Below are 27,554 nucleotides of genomic sequence, written 5' to 3' on the forward strand. Positions count from 1 at the left end.
AACCGAAACCATTAATTTTGTATTGCTTGTTATGAATAATCCGCTAAAAATGGGCCAATAAAGTTTCCTTAGAGGGAAGTACGTGAAGATTGCTGTATTTTATCCTGGAGCCATTAAACCCTGGCATAAGAGTCTTGCAAGTCTTTACCAGTCTTGCAAGTGTGAGACCATGACTTTGGTTCTCGATCCTGCCACACGAACCAACATATATCAAGTACTTCCTATACTCCTACACTATCTCTCTAGACCACTTAACTTTAACAAAGAGATTTTAAATTTGAGCAACTCAGTGGGAATCAATGTAGATGTTCTCATCTTTCCTAAATTATTCTAACATACCTCAATGATAGTCAGTTTCTATCACCCTTTCTTTTCTATATTTTTTCTGGAGGGGGTCACACCCGGTGATGCTCAGGGGTTACTCCTGGCTCATGAATTCAGGAACTACTCCTGGCAGTGCTCAGGGGACCATACGGGATGCTGGGAATCGAACCCGTGTCGGCCATGTGTAAGGCAAACGCCCTACCCACTGTGCTATCGCTCTAGCCCCCTCTATCACCTTTCTTAAAATGCATTCTCTGCATTTTTGCTTTACACACATATAAAAATATCATACGTTAGAAAAACTGATACGAATTTTTGGGTGTGGTACCAGGGGTTAAACACAAGCAAAGTGCCCATTACTTAAGGCACATCCCTAGTGCAGGAAAATTACATACTTATTTACATAGTACTTATTTTTATGTGTAACAATATAGAAATAGAAAACATAAAATATATGTATGTAAAAACACAACAAAAGTATATGTTATTATCTGGCCTCTAGGAAAAGAGAGGCTTTTTGGCACAGAACAGAGATGGGGGCTGGAGAGATAGTATAGCCGGTAAGACTCCTGCCTTACACATAGCCAATGTGGGTTCAATCCCTGGCATCCCATATGGTCCCCTGAACCTGCAGGAGTAATTGCTGAATGCAACAGCAGGAGTCACCCCTGAGCACTGCCAAGTGTGGGAGGGAAGAGGGGAGGGAGGGAAGGAAGGAAGCAGGAGGCAGTGAGGGAGGAAGGGAAGGAAGGAGGGAGGGAGGGAGGGAGGGAGGAAAGGAGGGAGGGAGGGAGGGAGGGAGGGAGGGAAGGAAGGAAGGAAGGAAGGAAGGAAGGAAGGAAGGAAGGAAGGAAAAAGAGAAGGAGGGAGGGAGGGAGGGAGGGAGGGAGGGAGGAAGGAAGGAAGGAAGGAAGGAAGGAAGGAAGGAAGGAAAAAGAGAAGGAGGGAGGGAGGGAGGGAGGGAGGAAGGAAGGAAGGAAGGAAGGAAGGAAGGAAGGAAGGAAAAAGAGAAGGAGGGGGGAGGGAGGGAGGGAGGAAGGAAGGAAGGAAGGAAGGAAGGAAGGAAAAGAGAAGGAGGGAGGGAGGGAGGGAGGGAGGGAGGGAGGGAGGAAGGAAGGAAGGAAGGAAGGAAGGAAGGAAAAAGAGAAGGAGGGAGGGAGGGAGGGAGGGAGGGAGGAAGGAAGGAAGGAAGGAAGGAAGGAAGGAAGGAAGGAAGGAAAAAGAGAAGGAGGGAGGGAGGGAGGGAGGGAGGGAGGGAGGAAGGAAGGAAGGAAGGAAGGAAGGAAGGAAGGAAGGAAGGAAAAAGAGAAGGAGGGAGGGAGGGAGGGAGGGAGGAAGGAAGGAAGGAAGGAAGGAAGGAAGGAAGGAAGGAAGGAAGGAAAAAGAGAAGGAGGGAGGGAGGGAGGGAGGGAGGGAGGGAGGAAGGAAGGAAGGAAGGAAGGAAGGAAGGAAGGAAGGAAAAAGAGAAGGAGGGAGGGAGGGAGGGAGGGAGGAAGGAAGGAAGGAAGGAAGGAAGGAAGGAAGGAAAAAGAGAAGGAGGGGGGAGGGAGGGAGGGAGGAAGGAAGGAAGGAAGGAAGGAAGGAAGGAAAAGAGAAGGAGGGAGGGAGGGAGGGAGGGAGGGAGGGAGGGAGGAAGGAAGGAAGGAAGGAAGGAAGGAAGGAAAAAGAGAAGGAGGGAGGGAGGGAGGGAGGGAGGAAGGAAGGAAGGAAGGAAGGAAGGAAGGAAGGAAGGAAAAGAGAAGGAGGGAGGGAGGGAGGGAGGGAGGGAGGGAGGAAGGAAGGAAGGAAGGAAGGAAGGAAGGAAAAAGAGAAGGAGGGAGGGAGGGAGGGAGGGAGGGAGGAAGGAAGGAAGGAAGGAAGGAAGGAAGGAAAAAGAGAAGGAGGGAGGGAGGGAGGGAGGGAGGGAGGGAGGAAGGAAGGAAGGAAGGAAGGAAGGAAGGAAGGAAGGAAGGAAGGAAGGAAAAAGAGAAGGAGGGAGGGAGGGAGGGAGGGAGGAAGGAAGGAAGGAAGGAAGGAAGGAAGGAAGGAAGGAAGGAAGGAAGGAAAAAGAGAAGGAGGGAGGGAGGGAGGGAGGGAGGGAGGAAGGAAAGAAGGAAGGAAGGAAGGAAGGAAGGAAGGAAGGAAGGAAGGAAGGAAGGAAAAAGAGAAGGAGGGAGGGAGGGAGGGAGGGAGGAAGGAAGGAAGGAAGGAAGGAAGGAAGGAAGGAAGGAAGGAAGGGGGAGGAGGGAAGGAAGGACAAAGGAAAGGAGGGAGGGAGGGAGGGAGGGAGGGAGGGAGGGAGGGAGGAAGGAAGGAAGGAAGGAAGGAAGGGGGAGGAGGGAAGGAAGGACAAAGGAAAGGAGGGAGGGAGGGAGGGAGGGAGGAAGGAAGGAAGGAAGGAAGGAAGGAAGGAAGGAAGGAAGGAAGGAAGGGGGAGGAGGGAAGGAAGGACAAAGGAAAGGAGGGAGGGAGGGAGGGAGGAAGGAAGGAAGGAAGGACGGACACTGATCAGGCAACTTGCACTTCAACCAGGCTTCACCATTTACTAGCCATATAATCCTTAACAAAAAAGTTACTTCTCTGAATCTGTTCCTTATCAATATATAAACAGAATAATAAGTTATCTTTTGAGGAGTTTTAATAAAATTGAAGAAAAACAAAAATTCCTAACAAATAAATAAATGTTAGTTACCATTATGGTCCATTTTTATATGATTTCCGACCTGTGACCGGAAATCAGATTTCCTTCTTTTAAGACTAAATATTTGTTCGTCGATTTGGGGCTGGAGTGATAGCACAGCGGGTAGGGTGTTCGCCTTACAAGCGGCCAACATGGCCGACCCGAGTTCGATTCCTCCGCCCCTCTCGGAGAGCCCGGCAAGCTACCGAGAGTATTCGATATGCCAGACACAGTAACAACAAAGTCTCCAATGGAGACGTTACTGGGCCCGCTCGAGCAAATCGACGATCAACGGGAGGGCCTTTACCTTTACCTTTACCTAAGACTAAATATGTAAAGCTTAAATTAAAAAGGCATTACAGGGGCTGGAGAGATAGCACAGCGGGTAGGGCATCTGCCTTGCACGCAGCCGACTCGGGTTCGATTCCCAGCATCCCATATGGTTCCCTGAGCACCGCCAGGAGTAACTCCTGAGTGCAGAGGCAGGAGTAACCCCTGTGCATCGCCAGGTGTGACTCCAAAAGCCAAAAAAAAAAAAAAAAAGGCATTACATTTTGCTCAATTTAAAAACAAAAGTTAAAAATATCTTTAATACATAAAAGTAAAATTTCAGTGATGAAACTTACCCAATTTAGTTTCAGGATTTTTGAAAGCAGAAATACTAAATTAGCTGTGATCTCCCATTTTAACGAAAGCCCAAGGTAAAATTTTCATAAAATATGAAGTAAAAATGTTATACCTGCAGACTTCTAAGTGGATGTTTTATAAATTAGAGATGTTATTTTTGTCATGAAAATGACTTCCAAAAGGACAAAAGTAAAGAAAGAGACTTTCTCAGACCAGAAAAGGAAAATACTATTCCAAATTGCACATCAAATACTAGGATAGATGAAAATAAATGAATTCCTTTCCCTAGAAGCAGGATCTTCCAACACACAATGCTAATCTGCAGCACATAAATAAAACAAAAAAAAAAAAAACCAATTTCCTCTATACATTTGTTTTTTACCATGAAAAGCCATGGTCTTCAGCAGTCGGTCAGCCACCTCCTGAGGGAATACTCCAGGTTCTTGCAGACACAAGGTTCCATCGTGTCTTGCTAAGCAGAACTTCTCCAGGTGAGTCGTCAGGAAATTCAAGCAGATATCAAGTAAGGAATAAGGAGATGCCTCCTCCTTGGAGCCGAGGAAGAAAAAAAAGAGACAAAAACACCAACAAGTCAGTTTCCAGAAAAGTAAAGAAAAAAAGCATTCATTTCCTCATTATTTATTATTTACTACATGCCAAATACTGAACAAGACTGAGGGAATATATGGGTGTCTCATGTTCTCAAGAAGCAAGAAAAGTGAAACATTTACACAGATAGTTAAGTAAATCTATGACAGATAGTAATACAGGACATACTGGATAGTATGTAAGCACATAGTCAGGGAAAGTAGGGGGGACCTACTCTCTGTAGATTAATCTTCCAAAATTATCACCCCATAATCTTCCTCTCCTCAAACCTTCAGAGGAAGAAGACAGTACAGCAGGTAGGGTATTTGCTTTGCATTAATGATCCAGCTGACCCAAGTTGGATCCCAGACTCCCATATGTTCCCCAAAGCACTGCCAAGACTAATTCCTGAGTGCAAAGTCAGGAGTAACCCCTGAGCATTGCCAGGTGTGCCCCCTCCAAAAAAAAAATCACAAAGTAAAAAAACATAGGAAGGAAGGTTCATGGGCCTGAAGAAAGAACAAAATCCAAGGCCAAGGAAAACAGGGGCCAGGAGGACTGGTCAATGGTTGGAAATTACCACAAGTGTGTGCAAAGTGGAGAGTAGTTAAGATAGAGGAGGGTCCAGTATGACAACTGTAACTGGAAAGTGGAAATAATCACTCTTGACAAGAACTGAGTGTTGAAAGTAAGTAAAAGTACATGATAACCTTTCATCATCTGTACTGTAAACCATAATGTCGAGAGAGAGAGAGAGAGAGAGAGAGAGAGAGAGAAAGTGCTGCCACAGAGGCAGGCTGGGGGGATTTGGGGGAGATGGGACAATGGTGCTGGGAAACTACACTGGTGGAAGGATGGGTGTTGTAACAGTGCCTGACTGAAACCCAATTATGAACAGCTTTGTAAGGATCTACCTCATGGTGATTCAAAAAAAATTTTTAATAAAATAAAAAATAAATAAAATGCTTGGACCCCACCCGATGAGACTGTGTTGGGGGACAATGGTGATGGTTGGAGAACCATATGTAGTGCTGGGAATTGTACCAAGGCCTACCACAGGCAAAGCATGTGCTCAATCCATTAAGCTATGTCTCAGGTCTCAAGATTAAAATTCTTATATTGGTAGACTGAATCTTTCCAAAAATCCATATCCAATTTACTTGCCAACTAATATCCTATAAAATCCCCATCTCAACCTGGTAATTTAAATATAAAGTTGGGTAAAAGAATCTGTGACAGATATTAGCATCTTCAAAAATGTTTACTAAGGGGCTGGAGTGATAGTACAGCGGGTAGGGCATTTGCCTTGCATGCAGTCGACCGTGGTTCAATTCCTATGGTCCTCTGAGCACTGCCAGGAGTAATTCCTGAGTGCAGAGCCAGGAGTAACCCCTGTGCATTGCCGGGTGTGACCCAAAAATAAAAAATTAAATTAAATTAAAAAGTTTAACAATTATTCTAGTATGAGGAATAAGGAACTAACCAAATAAGGGGCCCACGAGATAGTAAAGCAAGTACAGCACTTGTCTTGCACAAGGCTCATGGGGATTTGATCTCCATCCTCACATATAGTCCCCTGATCCAGCCAAGAGAGAGTCCCGAGCACAAAGCCGGGAGTAAGCTCTGAGCATAGCTGTGTGTGACCACCACCACCCCTCCAAAACGCCTTAACCAAATTAGCACAATGATTAGCACGAGTGTAAGGGTTTTAATTATAAAAATACCCTAAATATCCCCCAAAACTACATAACTGAAATATGATTTTAGTAGTTATCACAAGCATCACATTTTTTAAAACACTGTGCTGAGTGTTTTACATGCATTATCAATCATTTCATTGATTTCTAAACCCTATTTTACAAAGTAGTCAAGTAGTATCTTTATTTTGACTTAGTGAAAAATTATTATAGAAAAGTAACATCTTTCTTAGCATCCTTCAAATAGTAACAGGAAGTCATGCAGTGTTGAAGTCAAGCCCAGGGCCTCATACATGAAAAGCTCATGTCCTTAACACTTGAGCTGCCATATCACCAGCCCTCCCAGCTTCCAGCTTTTACAAAAATGAACAAGTTGATCCTAAAATTATTCTGGACAGACAGGTAGCCTAGAGTAATCAATATAATCTTGGAAAAGAACAAGTCCAATTCATCACACTTGCTGGCTTAAAATTTAAATACAACCAGTTGATCTGCACAGACTTGGATGAGCCTTACCTATAAGCAAATCTGCTAAAAAAAAAAAAAAGGTATGTGAGACTTGTGACTGAAATCTCCAGCATCAGACCAAGTTGGAAATAGGAGACCTTCCCCCATCTCCCTATGTTTCCGGTAGCCTGGCAGTCACACCCAGAAACTGCCTCTGGTGCCATATAATCTCATTAACAGCCATGATTCAGAGACTCAGAAATAAGTCTCTCAGAAGAGAGCACAGAATGATACACCATAGAGATGCCTCCAAACCCCAAAGTCACCATCCAGTAAAAAAAAATAAATTAATTAACCTCAGCTATATAACTTTATTTAAAATTTTAGAACTCCTGGGGCTGGAGTGATATCACAGTGGGTAGGACGGTTGCCTTGCACGCAGCCTGACCAGGGTTCGATTCAAGCATCCCATATGGTCCCCTGAGCACCGCCAGGAGTAATTCCTCAGTGCATGAGCCAGGAGTAACCCCTGTGCACCGCCACTGTGACCCCAAAAGAAAAATAAATAAATAAAAGTTTAGAACTCTTGGAGTGCGTGGCCACATTCTTTTATAAAAGCTTAATGGCTCCAGGGTGAAATACAACAATCTTCACATACTTTCCTCTAAGGAAATTTTTTTGGATCATTTTTAGTGGATGACTTAGAAGAAGCAATACAAAATAAATTATTTAGCCCTGCGTTGGGGGCAAGAGTTGGGAGTCAGGGTGGAAACATTTGAAATATGGTAGTGGGAGTGGTGTTGGAATATTAAATGTAACAAATTATTGTGAACAACTTTAGAAAAATAAATTTTTATAAAAATAAAAATATTTATAAAATAAAAATATAAAATAAATTTAAAAAATTTTTAAAAATCGTAAAATAAAAATTTCAATACAGTTTCTTGCTCTGTTGCCCCAATCATATCACAACCTATGATTACTTTGTTTCTTTGCTCTCTCCCTCTCTTTCCCTCTCTCTCTCCCTCTCTCTCTCTTACTCTGTCTTCTCTCCACATTTTTCTATATAAAACTACTTCACATTTCAATACAAAGCAGCGTGGTATTGAGAAAGAATGAGAGACGTCAAGGAGTGAACACAGCGTCTCACACATACAGCCAAATGCTTTATTGCTACACACATCCCAGCCCAAAGAATAGACTTTTCAACAAATACTGCTGAGACCGTCGGAAATCTACAGACACAAGTATAAAGAGAGAGTCCTACTGTACATCATAACTATTTTGTTTGTTTGGGGGGCTCATCTGTGGTGCTCAGAATTTACTCCTGGCTCTGAACTCACGGATCACTCCTGGCAGGCTAGGGGGACCATATAATGCACTGGGAATTGAACCTGGGTCGGCCACATGCAAGACAAGCACCCTACCTGCTGTGCTATCTCTCTGCCCCTATACATCATGTTTTAAAAAATGGATCAAAGACTTAAATGCCAGAGCCAGAATTATGAAGTTCCTGGAAGAAAACATAAGTGCAGAAGTCCCCAAAAGTTTCGGAAATTCTGATTTTATAACAAACCAGGTCCTTGAATAACAATGTTTCATTCAACATCAGTGAGAATTTCTTTTTCTTCATCTATGTTATATCAAAATGCTATTATTTAACAATTTGATGTAGAAATATTTCTGACTTTGACTTAATAATTATTTAGGGCTGCCTTTCTTTCATTCCTTTGTTTTGTTGGGAGGGGGTGGAATTTCACTCTGCAGTACTAAGGGAGGAAAGCTATTCCCAGCTCAGCTCAGAGGTCATTCTGGCAGAGTATGACAGAACAGCAGAGTGAACAACTGACTTCAGAGCTCCCACGTGCAAAGCAATAAACTGTTTCTTAGACAGGACACCGAAGGCACAAATAACCAAAGAACAAACAGTAAACTGAACTTAATTCTTTAAATTTTTTGGGGGGGAGGGGAACATGCATATTTATTTCACATCTCACCTACTGAATAACATTATTTACTTTTGATAAGAAGCAATTTTATTTACAACGAAACCCCACACAGTACATTTCTTCTTAATGAGAAAATGATCATCATGATGAATGCTCACGCTATAAAAGATTCTAATAATAAGACAAAATCTTGGTTGGCCAGTAGATGTTTCTACTGCAAGGGTTGCCTAATAGATGTTTTTATTGCTCTTTTACAACTGTCTGCAGTCAGTTCTTAGCAGATCTTAATCAATCTGCTTCTAGGAATCCTGATACATTATTTCTTATCTGCTGCTCATTGTAGCCTAGGGCAAAACTCAGTGCTGCCAGAAGTAAATGAACTGTTTTGATTGATTGATTGATTTAGCTTTTTGGGTCACACCCGGCGATACACAGGGGTTACTCCTGGCTCTGCACTCAGAAATCACTTCTGGCGGTGCTCAGGGGACCATATGGGATGGTGGGAATCGAACCTGGGTCAGCTGCGTGCAAGGCAAACGCCCTACCGGCTGTGCTATCTCTCCAGTCCCAATGAACTGTTTTTAAAATGTTTTAGATTGTGTCTCCAGTGTTTATGAACAGGCATACAGCACCAGTGGGACATGGATTACTAGTGTAGAAACATGCTGTTATTCGGTTTATTTACAAAATGTAGTAGGGTCAGGGATTAATTGGTAGAATACATGTCTTGCATGTATTTGATGCTAGGCCTTGGGTTTGAGCCCTAATACCAGACAAACACAAAAAATATTCAATTATGTAGTTAAAAAAGGCAATATTTGGGTATATTTAGTCCAATTATGGAATTTTATTTACATAAAAAATTTCATTTCTAAGACTTACATCAGAAGATTTAAACTATATGATGTATGAAGAATTCAGACCATAGTTATTTCATATGCACATTTTAAAAATAGTTGCCTTAAGGATGGTGGTGAAGGATCAAGGGCACTTTGGTGGCTTAGTAACTTTGTATAAGAAATTTTAACAGTATTTCACTCATGTGAAATTTTTTAACAAAATTTTTAAAAAATTTGTACTTTCAAGGTCATCAAGAAAGTGAGAAGAGCCTATTTTCTGTTGTCCTCAGCACAATCTGTACTGTGTACTTTCTCGCTCTCTGATTTTTCTTACATTTCTCTAAATAAAACTATAGGAAGGAAGGAAGGCAGACCACAGAACATAAGAAAAAAGTTGCAAAAAATAACCCAAAAAAGGAATTTGTGTATTCAACAATAAACCCTACAACTCAAAAATATCAGTAACTCAATTAAAAATAGGCAAAGACCCAGAGGTCACTGTTAAGAAATAAAATGATCAAATAACGCATGAAAGATGATCAACAGAAATCATCAGATGAGAAATCCAAATCATAATAAAATACCACTTCCCACACGTAATGACTAAAAAAAGTGAGTAACCGCTTGGTGAAGATATGGAGAAACTAAGACCTCCCCTCCTTCTGATGGGAATTCAGAGTGAAGCATCCACTTCAGAAAACAGTCTGGCAATTACAATATAACTCAGCAATCCACTCCTAGGAATGTACCTAAGAGAAATGAAAGCATGTATCAAACAAAAACTGAATGTTAGTAACATGATACTAATAGTAGCTAAAAATTGGATATAACTCCCAATGTTCACTACCTGATAAACTGATGAACAAAATGTAACCATAAAATGGAATCACAAGAAAAAAAGGAGAGAGAAATTCTGATCTACTGTACAACATGGATGAACCATTCTTGAAAACTTCTATTCCTACAGAAGAGATAGCACAGCAGGTCAGGTGCAACCTGCATGCAGCCATCTTGGATTCACCCCCAGCACCATCTATGGTTTCCCAGCACTGCCACAGATGATCTCTAATCACAGACTCTGAAAAGCCCAAAGCACTTTATTTTGAGGGAGGGAACACCCCTCCCCTCAAAAAAGAAAATACCACGCTATGCCAAAGCCAATAAGGGAAAAGAAAAACAGGGCCTACCTTACAGGCAGGCTATTTGGTGGAGGGAAACTAGGGACATTAGAGGGATGTAGACACTGGCGAAGGCCTGGTGTTAGAACACTGAATACCTGAAACTGAATGTTGAGTAACTCCGTGATTCAATTTTTAAAACAAAAGGAAAGTCTAGACACTTTCATTTTACTTATACAAAATACAACACCCAGAAAGAGCAAATCTACAAAGAAGGAAAACAGATTAGTGGATGCCTGTGGTTGGAGAAAAATAACAAAGTGAATGGGTACAGGGATTCATCTGGGAATGATAAAAATATCCTAAAAGTGATTGTGGTTAAAGCTGTATACCTCAATGAATACAGTAGGAACCACTGAGCTGGGTATACTCCAACGAATGAATTGTATGCCATGTGAATAACATCTCAGTAGAGTGTATAGAACTACAAGTACAAAATTGAGAAGTATGTCAAAATATTAATAGCAGTTCCTGTAGCTCCCCATTTGTGTAATTTTTACCTGTGGCCCCTTAATATCTTAGGGGCCCCCAGGGGGCGATATAGCCTCCAGTAGAAAAGTCGCGATGCTATTCCTCTGGGCCCTTCCCAGTTTTCTGATCTGTACAACTGAAGCTACACCCCCACCCTGACTACCTCACAATATATCAGTGAGGAATGAGATGGATATGAACATGCCTTTAGAATACTCAAGTACCTATGCAAATTTTTACATGCTGAAATGAAGAGTTTCTGGTGTTAAAAGTTGTAGAATTTCATGGAGCTAAGAGCTCAAGTTACAAAAAATTTAAAACCATAAATTTATCCAGATCTCAAAATACTATATAGCTAATAAAATACACCTACTCTAATACTTCAGCTTGTTAAATCTTACATTTTTTAAGAGGTAGAAGGCGTCACGGAGAGGCTGTGTCTACTTATTGTATCTTATTTTAGCTCTACCAGGATTAAACCCAGGGCTTACACATGCAAGGCAAATGTTCTATGTTGAGCTACATCCCCAACTAAAGAAAGGGGATGTATTTTATTTTTTCATTGTATTTTTTTAATTTTTATTATACTTTTAATGGGTTGGAGCGATAGCACAGTGGGTAGGGCGTTCGCCTTACAAGCGGCCAACATGGCCGACCCGAGTTCGATTCCTCCGCCCCTCTCGGGGAGCCCGGCAAGCTACCGAGAGGATTCGATATGCCAGACACAGGAACAACAAAGTCTCCAATGGAGACGTTACTGGGCCCGCTCGAGCAAATCGACGATCAACGGGAGGGCCTTTACCTTTTACCTTTTATACTTTTAATGTAGGAGCACTGCTATTTATTCAATCTTTCATTTTAGAGATTTTAAAATTATATGTGAAATCATTTGCCAAAGGATACAAGGCCTGGGGCCACAAAGGGGGTAGGGTATTTGCCTTGTACAAAGCCAACTTCGGTTCAATCCCCAGCACCTAATATAATCCCCAAGACCATGAGGAGTACAGAGCCAGGAGTGATTCCAAAGCACAGCAGGATATGGCCCCAAACCCCAAAAGATACAAGGCCCTTGAAAAGAAAATGGCTGATAATATTAACCAAGAATATATACACTTTTTGGGGGGAGGCCATACCCTTTAGTGCTCATAGCTCATTCCTGGTCCTATGGTCAGAGGATCACTTCTGATGGTGCTGGGGGACCAAAAACATAAAAACTTTTTAAAAAATGCTCCTTAAAGGCCAGAGCAATAGTACAGCAGTAGAGTATTTGCCTTGCACACAGCAGACCCAAGTTCGATCCCGAGCATACCATATGGTCCCCCCAACACTGCCAAGAGTAATTCCTGAGTACAGAACCAGGAATAATACTCCTTTAAGAGGAGAATATGGCACTGAATAATCATTAAGAGGCTGTCCTCCCATTGTTCATCGATTTGCTCGAGTGGGCCCATTAACATCTCCATTGTGAGATTTGTTGTTACTGTATTTGGCATATCGAATCCATCACGGGTAGCTTGCCAGGCTCTGCCGCTCGGGCGAGATACTCTAGGTAGTAGCTTGCTGGGCCCTCCGAGAGGGGCAGAGGAATTGAACCCGGGTCGGTCGAGTCGGCTGCACACAAGGCAAACACCCTACCACTGTGCTAATTTTTTTTAACTTTGGAAGAGGGTGTTGGGCCACACCAGGCTGTGTTCAAGGGTTCATTCCTAACTACTCAAGGATCATTCCTGGTGGGCTCAGGGAACCATATGGGCTAGTAGAGACTGAATCCTGGTCGGCTTCATTTAAGCCAAATGTCCTACCCGCTATACTTTTTCCGGCTCAGGGAACCTGTACAAAATGTTTATCTTCTCCCACTTCCTTTTATAACTCAGATCTCAGTTAACAATACATTTTACAATTCTCTATAAAGTATATATATGTTTTCAGTGAGCAAATCTTTATCTACAAAGACTCAGGCATTGAGCTATAAAGAGGTTAAGACATCCAGTTGAGGTTCTGGAGCCAAAGTAGAGTGGGAAGAGCACTTGCTTCGCACATGGCCCAACCAGGATTTAATCCCCGGAACTCTGTATGATTCCCAAGCCCACTAGGAGTGACCCCTGAGTGCAGAGCCAGGAGTAAGCCTGAGTACCTTCAAGTGTGGCCCAAACATCCCTCGCCCAAAAAAATTTAAGACATCACATTGAAAAAACATTGCGGGGCTGGAGCAACAGCACAGCGGGTAGGGCGTTTGCCCTGCACGCGGCTGACCAGGTTCGATCCCCAGCATCCTATATGGTCCCCTGAGCACTGCCAGGAGTGATTCCTGAGTGCACAAGCCAGGAGTAACCCCTATGCATCGTCAGGTGTGACCCAAAAAGCAAAAAAAAAAAAAAAACCCTACATTGCTATCCTTGCCCTCTGATAGTTTGAAATAATCTGAGATAGTCATCTCTTAAACAATACCATTGCCACAGGTTAAATGCTGACCAAGACATGTACAAAGTATCGGAGAGACAAAGTCTAGTAGAGATACATGGAAAGGAGTGATTCAAGTCAGTTGGATATATGTACCAAAGAGTGTAGAGATTATAGGGACTCTTGAAGGTTAAATACATGACTATTAAATTCAAAAAGGGAGAGAACATTCTAGACAAAAGGATCAGTTAAAGAAAAAACTTTTTTAAGAGGCAAAAATAGCATAATGTGTGCTTAGGGATACTGTGCAAAAAATGCGAAGAATTTTTCTCATATAATAAATGATGGGGCCAGAGAGATAGTATAGTGGGTAGGGCACTGGCCTGGCCTTGCACAAAGCTGACCCCAGCACTCCATATGGTCCTCCAATAACTGCCAGGAGTGATTCCTGAGCACAGCACCAGGAGAAAACCCTGAGCACCTCCAGGTGTGGCCCCAAAACTAAAACAAAACAAAAAGATCAGTAAAGGAGAGGACTGAAGCAATAGTATCGCAGGTAAAGGTACTTGTCTTGCATTCTGTTGACCCAGCTTGGATTCACAGCACCCCATATGGTCCCCTGAGTCCCCCAGGACTTATCCCTGAGAGTGCAGCCAGAAGTAAGCCCTGAGCTCCGCCAGATGTGGCCAAAATAACAACATAACAACAAATCAGTAAAGGATTTTATGATTAGGGTCCTAGTATATTATACAAAGACTTTTGAAGGGGTCCAGTAATACCTATGATACAGCAAATCATAAGTGTGGAACACCAGGTCACTTTAAATCTCATGGAGCAGGTAGACAATCAGAATAGATAATGGGATGGCTGGGGCTGGGACCAACAGCAGATGAAAGGAAGCCCCCAGCCCCACCTCTGGCTCTTGCTCCCTCTCCAAGCACACATTCCCCGGACTCTCTCCTCTCTTCCCGGACTTCAAAATCAGCAAGGCTGTGTGCCTGTAAACATAGCATAGTATAGGTTGGCTGTACCCACCAGCACAGGAAAATCCACTTTCGCACTAACACTGACCTCAATTATGTCACTTTGGTTTGCCAATTATTTTGAGTTAAAGATTCAGCAAATTGAAGAAAAATTTTTACATTCCCCTTAGCTGCCAAAAAAATAATAATTAGGGGGCTGTAGTGATAGCACAGCCGGTAGGGCATTTGCCTTGCACACGGCCGACCCGGGTTGATTCCCAGCATCTCATATGGTCCCCTGAGCACCGCCAGGAGTAATTCGAGTGCATGAGCCAAAAGTAACCCCTGTGCATTGTCAGGTGTGACCCAAAAATTAAAAAATAAAATCACGGTCACGGTCCTCCCGTTATTCATCGATTTGCTCAAGCGGGCCCAGTAACGTCTCCATCATGAGACTTGTGGTTACTGTGTTTGGCATACTGAATATGTCACGGGTAGCTTGCCAGGCTCTGCCGTGTGGGTGAGATACTCTTGGTAGCTTGCCAGGCTCTCCGAGAGGGGCGGAGGAATTGAACTCAGGTTGGCCATGTTGGCTGCATGCAAGGCAAACGCCCTACCCGCTGTGCTATCACTCCTAGAAAAAGTAAATTAAACCAAAAAAAAAAGACACATTAGAAGCTGGGAGACACTCAAAGGAGCGGAGCCCATGCCTTGCAAATGCAAGATCTCAGTTCGATCAAACTCAGCACTACATGATCCTCTCCATACCAGCAGGGCCAAGGGTAGCAGTAAGTACACCAAGAACTGCTGGGGAGGCTTTAAAAAAGAGTGGGGGAGACGGCAATACAGCTCGGTGGTAGAGTATTCACCTTGTGTATATATAAGGGTTTGCTTCCAGCCACTACAAATAAATTCAAATTCGCTAGAGGACCTGGACTTGGAAGAGAGTTGTCAGCAGAGGTGACTACCAAGAATGTGAGCAAGATAGAGTTGAATGAGGGAAACTAGGCAAGGTTTATTGATGCTCAACGTGCTCTACGTATCCCTTTATCTCAGCAAGGCCAGTGAAGGATTATTCTTCAAATCCTGTAAACCCTCTCTCTCCCCCCTTTAAAGCCCCAAGGCCCACCCCTCCTCAGGATGGCACACAGCCCTCTTTTTGCCTAATTCGCCCTTAGGTCACATATCCCTGAGGGTGTATTACATAAGAAATTATCGTTTACTTCTCCAGTTAATCTAGAGGGTATCTCAAAAACTTAGGTGGATAAAGAAGGCTTTTTACTCCACTACATTTTCACGTAGCAACTATTTACTGAGCTCCTATTATACACTAGTAACCACAAGTACAGAAGAGAGCGATCTTGTAAAGCCGCTGTTCCTGAGTATTATTGTCACCTGAGCTGTGTAGTGCAACAGAGTCACTGCAGCAGTCCTGTAAGATCCCTCAAACAAGCATGGCCTCAATCATAGGCTCCTTAAGAATCACAGAGTCCACAAACCCACATACATACCATGTATTCGCAACAGTATGTTGAAATATACACTATCGTAATGGAAAATAGATGTTGCTAGAATTAAAAGTGCATTATCACTTTTAAAACAATATTGAATTTCTACCAGTCTTCTGCTTTTTCTGCCAACTAACGCATTCTGAGTGTATCCCTATCACATCTTCCAAGTGTTTTAATGTGAAAAAGCATTTATTCATCTAGAGGGGCTGGAGAGACAGTATAGGGGTTTATAGGCTTGCCCGACAACCCTGGTTCAAAATCCCAAAACATATGATTCCCCTGGGCACTGTCAGGGGTCACTCCCTCTGAGCAAAAAGATAGGACGAGCCCCTGAGAACTATTGATTTTTCTCAGGGGCCTCCCTCCCCACAAGCATTCATCTAAATGCTAAAGAGAGAATGTCATCAAAGTCATATGCTATATATGAAGCAATCTGGCAATATGGACAAAAACCATAAAATTGTATATATGCTTTGGCCAATTTTCATTCAATAAAAACAATTATTTTTATAACAAACAATGGTACAAAATTGGGGAGGTTGTCTTTTGTTCTTTCCTTTTTTAAGTACAAATATTTAATCTGTTTTTGGTTTTGGTTCTGTTTTGAGTGGGGACTCCCAGTAGTGTTCAGGGGCACCAGTGATACATCCAGCAGTGCTGGGTGGGAGGGAGGTGGATTATGTGACACCAGGGATCCAACCCAGATCTTCATGCTCTACGAGTCACATCCTCAGGTCCTAGAACAAATATTCTAAATGCCCAAATTCAACTTAGATCCCTCAGACACCATATGGAGTCCAGGGAACGTGTTTTATACACCACAAATTCAGATATCACTGTGCTTGAACTTTTCTGATACTTATTAGTGATGTGAACATAGCAAGTTAACTAATTTCTCAAAGTGTCAAATTTTTGGTTCGCTTGGTTTTTTGGTTTTGGGGGCCACATCTGGCAGTGCTCAGGGCTTACTCCTGTCTCTGCATTCCGGGATCACTCCTGGCAGGGCTCAGGGGACCACATGGGATGCCAGGGACAGAATCCGGATCAACCACTTGCAAGGCAAGTACCCTACCCATTACTGTCATTCTGGCCCCAAGGCCCCAATTTTCTATTCTGTGCAATGAGAAAACATCATACATCTTATGAAGTGTGAAGATTAATATAACACCTGACACACTTGTGTGCTAACTAAGAGAAAGCTATTGCATGAGATCATGCTCCTCTAAATAAAGGTCCCAGCACTGTGAATTTTCTTTCAACACCGTCTTCCTATTTTTAACATTAAAAATGTACTTTATCTGGGGCTGGAGCGATAGCACAGTGGGTAGGGCATTTGCCTTGCATGTGGCCGACCCGGGTTCGATTCCCAGCATCCCATATGGTTTCCTGAGCACTGCTTGCTAGGAATGATTCCTGAGTGCAGAGCCAGGAGTGACCCAAAAAGCAAAAACAAACAAACAAACAAAAAAAGTACTTTATTCCACTGCAAATAATGACAATTTCTTTCTTTCTTTCCTTCCTTTCTTCCTTCCTTCCTTCCTTTCTTTCTTTCTTTCTTTCGCTTTTTGGATCACACCCAGCGATGCTCAGGGGTTACTCCTGGCTCTGCACTCGGGAGTTACTCCCAGTAGTGTTCGGGAGGTTCATATGGGTTGCTGGATTTGAACCCAGGCCAGCCGCATGCAAGGCAAACGCCCTACCCACTGTACTATTGCTCCAGCCCCAAAATAATGATAATTTCTGCTACTTACAAGATGTACAACAAATCAGTGTTCTAAATAGTATGCAGCTGCAAGGAATGATGAAACCATGCAATGTGCTGCAACCTGGCTGAACTAGAAGATCTCATGATGAGTGAAGTAAGTTGGAAGACGACAAGCACAGGATGATCTGACTTATCTGTCTGTGAATCATTGAATACCTGGGTGAGGAAATGCATCGTAGTAAAAGGATGATGTCTAGATCACCCTTGACCCAAGAATTTGGAGAGGAGGACAGAGTAGGAAAGAAACCAAGGGGGAGAGAAAAGCACCCTCAGCAATGTCAGGGGAGCACTGGGTGCCAGAAACTGAACCCAAGGCTTCTACAAAACATAGTTCTGGCCCTCTGAATCATCTTCTAAGTTCCTGAATTAAGTTTTATTTTTATGTGAACCACTGCTTAAGACAGAAAACATATGCTACACTGTGACAAAAAAAAGAAATTAAGATATGCTAGGGGTTGAAAGGATAGCACAGCAGGTAAGGTTTGAATGTGGCTGACATGGACTCAATCCCCAGCATCCCACACGGTTCCTCAAGCACCGCCAGAGTCCTGAGTGCAGAGTCAGGAGTAAGCCCAGAGCATTGCCAGATGTGGCCCCAAAACAAAAAGATATGTTTTTTTAGGTGCTAAAAAACAAATACAGTGATACTGATATCCAATTTATATTTATTTATTGGAAATAAACTAAACACTCTTTCAATGTTTTGTAGAAGCAGGTCTGTTAGGTTGTAAGCTGAAAATCTTTACAGAAAGGATAGCTATAAAAACCTACTGATTTAAGACCAGGGAGAGAGATCAAGTGGTGTAACACTTACCTAGCAAGTGTGAAAATGGAGTTGAATGTCCATCACCTCATGCCATGTCCCTTATGAGGCAAAAATTTCTGAAAATTTTTCAAGGTTCTCCGTGACCTGACCCTAGGCTCACCTACTCTCATTCCTCCTATTTCCCTCATTCACACATTTCCCAGAAAATACTTTTCCCCATCTCATTCGATGTGCAAAGGGTTCTCTTTGCTAAGAATGTCTTTAATTCTAACCCAAAAACTCCCATTGTTAAAACTCCAAATTCACTTACCACTACTCAATAAAGCCTCCTAGAATTTTTGATCATCCTCAAAGTCATTAATTCAACTAACATTTACTGTGGAATTGTTATATACCAGGCACAATACAGGTGTTGAAATGCAATATTGGGGTCAGAGTGGTAGTACAATGAGTAGGGCACTTGCCTTGCACATGGCCTACCCAGGTTTGGTAACTGCCACCACATAGGTTCCTCTGAGCCCTACTAGGAGTAATCCCTCAGCACAGACCAGGAGTAAGCCCTGAGTACGGAAAAAACAAAAAAGCCCCAAATATGGAGCTAGCTTCATAGAACTACTTTCTGTGGTCTGTGATGACAATTAAATGAGATTAAACAGTTTTTACAAAGTCATGTTTGATAAATATTAGCTATGAGTGTAACTAACCAATCACACTAAGTAGAACTGCCACACACATAGAAATGCTGCTTTATTTTTATTGGTTGGGGGCAGGGGGAGGAGACAGGGATTGTGGGCCACATACAATGATGGCCAGGGGCTGTTCCAGGCTCTTTACTCAGTAGTGACCGCTAGTAGTTTGGGGGGGGATCATATTCGTAGCAGGCAAGTGCCTTATTCCCTATGATATCTCTGCACCTTGGACAAGGTAACTTTATATACTCTTTATATATTATCCACTTAACACTATTTTTGTATATGCTTATTTCCAATACAAATGCAAAATAGGTTTTTTGTTTTGTTTCATTTCTGGGCTTTACTTCTAGCTCTGTGTCCAGGGATCACTCCTGGCAGTGCCTAGGGGACTATATGAGGGGCACCCAGGTGCACTGTGTGTAAGGCTAGTGCTTTAGTCCTTGTACTATCTTAAAACCATGTCTTTTTTTAAATCCACTGTAGCCCCAATGCCTAGAACATCAACTGGTCCTTAGCAGAGTCAGAAACCATCTCTATACCAGTAATTCGCTGTTATTACAGTGCTGAGGACTGGGATTGTACCCCCACAGTGCCAGGAACTTAATCCAAGGCCTCACACATAAAGGTCTTATACTCTACTTCTGAGTGACACCCAGAGCCCTATAGCACTGGTTCTTACAATATAGGTGTGGCAATAAGACATTCACCAAGGGCCCAGAGAGATAGTACAGCTGTGTGGGGCACTTGCCTTACATCTGGCCTACCCAGGCTCAAGTTCTGGCACCCCAAATACTCCTCCAAGTACCATCAGGAGTAATTCCTGAACACTGCTGGGTGTGGCCCAAAAACAAAACAAAAAATCAAGGTCCTAAGGGAAACCACTTCTGACTACTCTCTACATACAAATATTTCCACAATTTTTTTTCTTTCTTCACTTTTCATATTTAAAATTATTATTTGCTTAATATCTGTATTGTCCACACAACTGTCACTGTCCTCCTGTTGTTCATCAATTTGCTCAAGCAGGCCCAGTAGCATCACTATTCTGAGACTTGTTACTGTGTTTGGCATATGAAATACATCACGGGTAGTTTGCCAGGCTCTGCCGTGTGGGCGAGATACTCTCGGTAGCTTGCTGGGCTCTCCGAGAGGGGCAGAGGAAATGAACCCGGGTAGACCGCATGCAAGGCAAATGCCCTACCACTGTGCTACCTGATATTTAAAAAAAAATAGGAACCCTCTTATTACGTGTGAGCTTCTCAATACCAACACGGTACATGGCACAACAAAAAATATTGTTAAATAAAAAATAAGGACTATCTATTAAGAGCAGTGCATCTCAAAACGGGTTGCTCAAACAAGGAATAATAGCATTAAATAGGTTATTTGTTAGAAAGGCAAACTCTCAAGCCTTATTCCAGACCTAATAAATTCCAGACTCTAGAGAAAGCCCAGCGTGCTCTCCAGGTGATTTTTCTCTTAATTGAATCACGTGAATTACAAGTTATTTATGATTGGGTTTCAGGCGTACAATGTTCAAACACCAGTCCCTTCACCAGTGTCCGCTTTCCTCCACCAGTGTCGCCAGTTTCCCTCCAATTCACTGTAAAATTTAAGAACCACTGTTTTAGACATCTCAGCTATTCAAAGCACAACAAAATATTGAAAAAATAAACTGAAATATAAAGCATAAAGCTTTCCAATAATATTCAACTCTTTACTTAGTGCATAAAGTAAAGTAAAGTAAAGGCCCTCCCGTTGATCATCGATTTGCTCGAGCGGGCCCAGTAACGTCTCCATTGGAGACTTTGTTGTTACTGTGTCTGGCATATCGAATACTCTCGGTAGCTTGCCGGGCTCTCCGAGAGGGGCGGAGGAATCGAACTCAGGTCGGCCATGTTGGCTGCGTGCAAGGCAGACGCCCTACCCGCTGTGCTATCGCTCCAGCCCTTAGTGCATAGTGCATAGTGCATAGTGCATAGTGCATAGTGCATAGTGCATAGTGCATAGTGCATAGTGCATAGTGCCTGCTAAACAGTGCACACCTGCAAAAAAGTAACCTGTACAAACAATTCTCAGAAAGTAAGGCCCAAGGAAGCAGAGAGAGAGAGCAGCAGGGAGTGAGTTTGCAGACGGATCCAGTGTCAATCATCAGCAACCACATTCTCCTCCCTTCACCGCCCCTCGCCCCCCACACCATGCTCAGGAATGATCCCTAAGTGCAGAGCTCAGAGTAAGCCATTACCACCATCAAAAAAAAAAAATCAAGCCAAAAAATGTGGGGATCAGGAATAGCTCAGTGATACCGGGCCTACCTAGCAGGTACAATGCCACAGGTTCAATCACTAGCACTATCCAATGTGCCAAGTGTGATCCTAGAGGTTCTGCAGCTTGGGATCCCCAATGCCACGAAAAGTGTACATCTCTAGGGACCACAAACAAGTGTATGCAATCCCAGTCATGGCAGCAACAGAGGTAAGGCGAGGGGAGAGAATTATTATTCTGCTTTCTCTTCCCCTCTTCTATATGTAGACTTTTCTATGTGTGTGTTTTTAACAAGGAAAATTCAAGTTGGAGGTAAAGTCTAAACAATATCTATGTAGAGGTATTATATATCTATAATAATACATCTATTTTCTAGAACATATTTTCATCCCTGCACTCACCCATGCTCTTTAAAAGTAAACTTGCTTTCCATAAAACATCTTGATTAGGGGCCAGAACAACAGTGCAGTGAGTAGGGCAATTGCCTTGCACATGGACAACTTGGGTTCAATTCTCTACATCCCACATGGTCCCCCAAGCCCACGGGAGTGATTCCTGAGTGCAGAGCCAAAAGTAATCCCTGAGCATCCCTAGATGTACCCCAACACCACCACACAAAAAAAAATCTTACTTTCTAACTTGCATTCATTTTCCTCCTTCCCAAAATGATGTTTAAATCTTATTCATTTTTCAGGTACAGCTCAAACAACACTTACAGATCCTAAACATCAAAAAGGAAGTCCCGAGCTCTCCCGCTACTCCTACATTGATCCAGAGTGGAAAAGCCAATATTTCAATACTCAGTAATGTGGTATCTTAGGTAGGATGGTTCTACAGTGACCATCGTATTTCATTAAATTTGCTATTTGCACCAAAAATAAGATTTTCAAACTCACACTTCCTGTGCATTTTATTGGCTAATTCAAATTTCAGTTTTATTTTACTTATTTTTGGTGCTAAGGTTAGAATGCTATGATTCAAATATTCAAGCATTTATTATACCATTGGACCTGGTGCCCAAAATTTGATTTTAGATACTGGAGTCAGCTGGGAAAATTGAACCATAAAATGACTCATTCAAGAATATACTTGGTCTTAAGGCCAGAGCAGTAGTATGGTGGGTAGTGTTTGTCTTATGCACAGCCCACCCAAATGGATCTTGGGCACCCCCATAGGGTCCTCTGAGCCCACCAGGGATGATCTCTGAGCACAGAGTCAGGTTCCAGGTATGCCCCCACGAGCAATGGGAATACCAGGAACAAGGCAAAATTGCTACCCAGATAACTCACTTTATAGGGGAAAACAGATTAACACACAACAGTGTGATGGATTGTAATTTTGACAAGGTTGTTGCAGAAGCAACATACGAAAATGACAACATAAAAAAATGCAGTGAATTAGGGAAAATTCAGATTGAATTCTTTTTTCTTTTCTTTTCTTGATGCTCAGGGGTTAGTGCTGGCTCTGCACTCAGGAATCACTCCTGGCAGTGCTCGGGGGACCATACGGGATGCTGGAAATCGAACCCAGGTCCACCACATGCAAGGCAAACGCCCTACCTGCTGTGCTATGGCTCCAGCCCCCACAGATGAGGGGTTGGAGAGATAATCCAGGCGTTATGGCACTTGCGTTGCATGCCACAGACCCCAGCTAATCCCAGGAGTGCACCCTGAAGAACCAGGAGTGGGCTGTTCTCCAACCCTCAACCCCACCAAAAAACACGAATTGGCCAGAGACAGTGCAAGAGGGAAGACGCCTGCCTAGTATGTGACACATTTGGCGTCCCCAGCACTGAAGCATCACCAGAAATGAAACCTGAGCAGAGAGGCAGGAGCAAACCCTGATCACCACCCAAGGTGACCCATAAACCAAACACCAAACCAAACAGGTGAGGGAAAGGGGGGAGAAAGGGCCTGATCTAACACGATGCCCAGCTGGCTGTTGATCAGAATGTCGCATCCCTCCTGGAACCCAAACTTGCAACTGCTGCTTGTGAAAACGCACCACTGCCCAGCATGGGCATGTGCGAGGCAACTCAACCACTGGAGCCTATTTGAAACAGAAAAGGCAGAGCGACTGCTAATACCAGATTCTCCCGTCGAAGGCAGGAGGACAAAACCAACGAAGCGTGGGGCGGGGAGCAGTCTTCAGTATTGTTGGGAGCCGGCGCCCCTGCTCTCGGCTCCCAACAATAACAATCGATGCGTTCTGCCAGGCAGCCTGCACGGACATATTTCTGAACTCCCATGCTGCACCTCCACCTCAAACAACGCTCAAAAAATACATATATATATATATTTAATTTAAAAAAAAACACACCTGCATCTGACACCCTTCTGCTATTCCGTTCAAAGGCTGGAAACCTCCTAAGGTCACAGAGTACACGGCCCGCCCGCCCTCGCCCCAGCCCCCCGGCCTGGAGAAAATGACAATCGGGCGGTGGGATTCCCAGGCTCTCCCAGCGCCTCCGTCCTCCGCCCCCTCCCCGCTCGGGAACAAGGAAAGGCCGGCGGAAAGCCTGGAACCCCGGGCCCTGCGGAGCCCGGCGCGGACCCCGGCCCGAGGCCCGTCGCAGGAAACGCGGCGGGCGGCCCGGCAAGAGGAAACGCGGGCGGCGGGGGGCGCGGGCAGCGTGATGCCGCGGGGACCGCCCGGCCCGGGGGGACGGAGCCTCCCCGGCCGGAGGAGGCGGCAGGAAGGTCGGGGGAAAGGGCGGCGAGGGGGCGGCCCGGCGCTGTCACCGCGGGTGTCACCCGGAGGGGGCCGGCGGCGTGTCAGCCCGGCAGGGGGCCGGGCCAGGGGCCGGGGGCAGGGTCGCCGGCCGCGCCGGAAGCCGGGGGCTGCGGGGAGCCGAGCGGGAGGCGGGGAGCGGCGCGGGCGCCTGCAGGGCTGAGGCAGGGCAGGCCCGCGGCCCGGGCGGCTGCAGGCCGCGCTCCCTCACCATGGCTGCGCCGGCCGGGTCTTCGGGCGTGCAGCCTCGCTCCGGGGCTCGGCGGCGGGCCGGGCCTGAGCCCGCCCCCAAGCTGAGGCGGCGCGGGGGCTCCAGGGGGCTCCGGCGAGCGGCGGCTCCGGGCTGGGCCCAGGCCTCGGCCTCCTTCCCGCAGCAGCTGAACGTGTAGCAGCAGCAGCACCAGCAGCAGCAGCGGCCGCCGCAGCCGCGAGCCGCAGCCCGACCCGGAGCCCAGGCCCCGCCCCCACGAGGCCCCGCCCCCCCGCGCGCGCCCCAGGCCACGCCTCCGCGCCCCGCGCACGCGCAGACTCCCGCCGCCCGGTCCGGGTCCCGTCCCACCTTCCCCCACCACACCCCACCCCAGCCGCCCACTGCGCAGCCCTTAAAGGAGCCACGCACCCGCCTTCTTCGGGCCCTCGCTTCTCGTGAGCAAGAAGCGCCTTGCATATGACGTCATGCAGAAGGTGGGAACACTCACTGGTTCCAGTCCTCTTAGGCCCCTCTGGTTCTGGTTCACAGTCATTCATTACTGTCGCGATCGTTGTTGGTGACTGGATTCTTTAAGGTGGCTCTTGGTTTTCCTCTCTTGGGGCGATCACCTTGCCTCAGCCTCTCATTTCCACGAGCGCAACAGATGAGCATTCAACATCGAGGCAGAATAAAAATGCAAAGATACATCAAATATAAACATGGAGATTTAGAATGACAAGGCAACATTTTAAGGGAGTGAGAGGGAGGATAAAAAGATAAAATTGCATTGTTTTAAAATAACTAAATAGGGCCCGCGTATAGAGGGTAGGGCGTTTGTTTGACTTGCATAAAAATGACCTGGGTTCGATCCTTCACATCCCGTCTGGTCCCCAGAGGCCAGCCAGGAGTAATTCCTGAATGCAGAACCAGGGGTAACCACTGAGCATCTCTGGGTGTGAACCAAATACAAAACAAATAAAATAATAATACCTGGATAGCTGGCTAAAAAAAGTTTTTTTATATGGAAGCTGTAGCTTACTGGGTTGAGCGCCTGCAGGCGGCCCAGTGTTCAATCCATGGCACAGATGAGCGCAGAGCTAAAATAAATCCCCACCATCCACCCACACAAACAGGCACACACACCCTATATACACACAGCACTGCTGCGTGTGACCCAAACAATTTTTAACTTGCATTTATACTTGGCACACTATTCACCAAAACAGTCAAATATATCCAAGAACTAAATGTTTCAAAGAAGAAAAAAATAGTTGAAGAACACATGAGAGAACAGTATATAATCTCATGAAGGGCTTTTAAAGTGTAAAAATAAAACTTAAATACTATAAGGCAAAGTCACCAGAAGAGTTAATGGCCAGATTAATATGACAGTGAAATGGATAATTTTCATGTTTATATGCAGAGCTTAAATTAATAAGAACAAAAACCCAAATGGGAAAATTGTGCAAAAGCTGAATAGTTCCGTTGTAATAAGAAAGGTTAGGAGGATCCTAGTGATATGCACTGGGGGCTTGTGGGGGGGGGGGACAACTAGACCCTAAACCAGCCCAAAAGCATGAAGCCTTGGAAATACAGACCCATCTGAGGAGACCAGGGGAAATCCTTAAGATTCCTTAAGATGCAGAATTCCAGACCCCAGGAGTAGAGGCTCCACCAGGGAACAAAGGCCATGCAGAGAATATCAAAGGAGATCATCAACAATTCAAGCTCCTCTCTGGACCAAACCCTGCCAATAGACTTTAGGGAGCAGTTGGGGAAAACTGTATCAATTAATGCATCACAGGAAAAGCTATGGGGTTTTTTCCCATTTGGGGGAACGTGACCCCATCTCTGTCCGAGAATCACACTTTCTCCCTTTACAGCATGTATTCTCTACCCTGGATATTGGCCCAGGTGATGTCTGCTCTTGACTCCTTTCCCCACTTCTGGAGAAGCCTGTGTTCTCTCTTAAACACGCGTCTCTTTCTTCCTTTCCGCTCATATTCCTCTAAGTAATTTTTTTCTCATTCGAGCTATTTTACTTCACCATTTCATCCTCCTGAAATTCTTTTCTACAAGGGAAGGAAATGTTCCTGGAAAAGCCCAGCAGAAGTTAGGACTGACTTTTCTTTTCCTGAGAAGAGCAATTCCTCACTCCAACCTGAGTCAAACAGCGCAGGTGGTGAGGCCCTGCAGACTTAGTGAACTTCAGGAACAGCCTGACAGCTGCCTCAGGAGGCCTACAGAAATAACTGTTGTTCTTACAAAGAAAGCTGTACATATGCTGAGCATATACATAGATTAGAATTTAATTGGAGTTGGTGGGCAAAGAAATATGCATTAAAAATTCCAGCAGGACTGAAGAGAGACTAAGTATAGGGGTGATGGTGGCTTTTGACCTTGTACCCCTAGGAGGGATCCTGAGCACGGAGCCGGAAGTACCAGTGGGAGTGGCTACACATCAACATCCCCTCCCCCCCCTTTTTTGGGCAAATACTGCCTCCAAACTGTCATGCTTCGAAGTTTTTCCAATTTAAATCCTCACCAACAATACTTATGAAAACACTACCATCCTTCACTACTTTTCTAGCTCTTTGCCAAACTGATGAGTGAAAAAAAAGTGTGTCATTGAAATTGAAATGTGCATTTCTCTTCTGAGGGGTAAGAGTGAGGATTCAGAGTCATTCCTATCTTTTTTAGTAGGAATTAAAAGGTGACGCCGGTGAAAAGGGGAGCTAGGGAGGCAGCTCTCTGATACAGCTCAGTCTCCAAGGGAAGACCCTGGGCTTGGATAGCACTGACCAAATTCACTTCAAGCACCTTCTCCTGTGCCTGCTGTGGCCCCATTCACTCACACAGCAGCACTATCGATCCTGAGCGCCACTGGCTGGACTGAAACATGCTGCTTGGTGGAGAACAGCTGAAAGCAGCCCCTCCCAGTCTCCTCCTGGCCCTCTCCCATCCACCAGCACCCGGGATGTAGCCGCTAGAAAAATGACTCTTCTGGGCCAGAATGATAGTACAAAAGATACTTGCATGTAGCCAACCCAGGTTTGATCCCCAGTACCACTTATCCCCCCCCCAGAGACCCTCCAGGAATGACCCCTGAGCACAAAGCCAGGAGTAAGCCCTGAGGATCACCGGGTGTGGCCAAAACAACGAAATACCTAAGATGAAACAAATAGATAAAAATATATGTAATGATTGCTCAGATTCCTTCTGAATTGAATTGTCAGCAGTTCAACAAAGTTAAATGCAAAAAAGCAAACGCAAAGGATTTACGTATTCATTTATTTCCAAGGTGGAATTTTCTGTTGCTTGAGGTTGGGGGGGTGCTGGGAGTTGAAGTCACATCGTACAGTGCTGGGGACTCTTCCCAGCTCAGTGCTCAGGTCCTTGTGCTTCAGAGGATCAAATCCATGGCTTTGCATGTGCAAAGCAAGAGCTGCTGAGTCCCAACCCCAGTCCTTGCCTGTGATTGATCGATCGATTTT

At 44.6% G+C, this 27,554-nt stretch overlaps 1 protein-coding gene across 1 annotated transcript in view; it reads right to left on the bottom strand.

Moving 5' to 3' along the window:
• The window catches only part of ZYG11B (zyg-11 family member B, cell cycle regulator), a 57,452-nt gene extending 33,156 nt beyond the window's left edge, over positions 1-24,296 (bottom strand). The window contains exons 1-2 of the mRNA XM_056122282.1: positions 24,082-24,296; positions 3,993-4,158 (exon numbers count right to left, since the gene is read on the bottom strand). Coding sequence (XP_055978257.1) covers positions 3,993-4,158; positions 24,082-24,084 — 169 coding nt within the window. The 5' untranslated portion in view covers positions 24,085-24,296. The remainder of the gene's footprint in view (positions 1-3,992; positions 4,159-24,081) is intronic.
• Positions 24,297-27,554: the final 3,258 nt, after the last annotated feature.

Source organism: Sorex fumeus, unplaced genomic scaffold (assembly GCF_029834395.1).
Source record: "Sorex fumeus unplaced genomic scaffold, SorFum_2.1 ptg000045l, whole genome shotgun sequence".
In the NCBI taxonomy this organism is placed as follows: Eukaryota; Metazoa; Chordata; class Mammalia; order Eulipotyphla; family Soricidae; genus Sorex; species Sorex fumeus.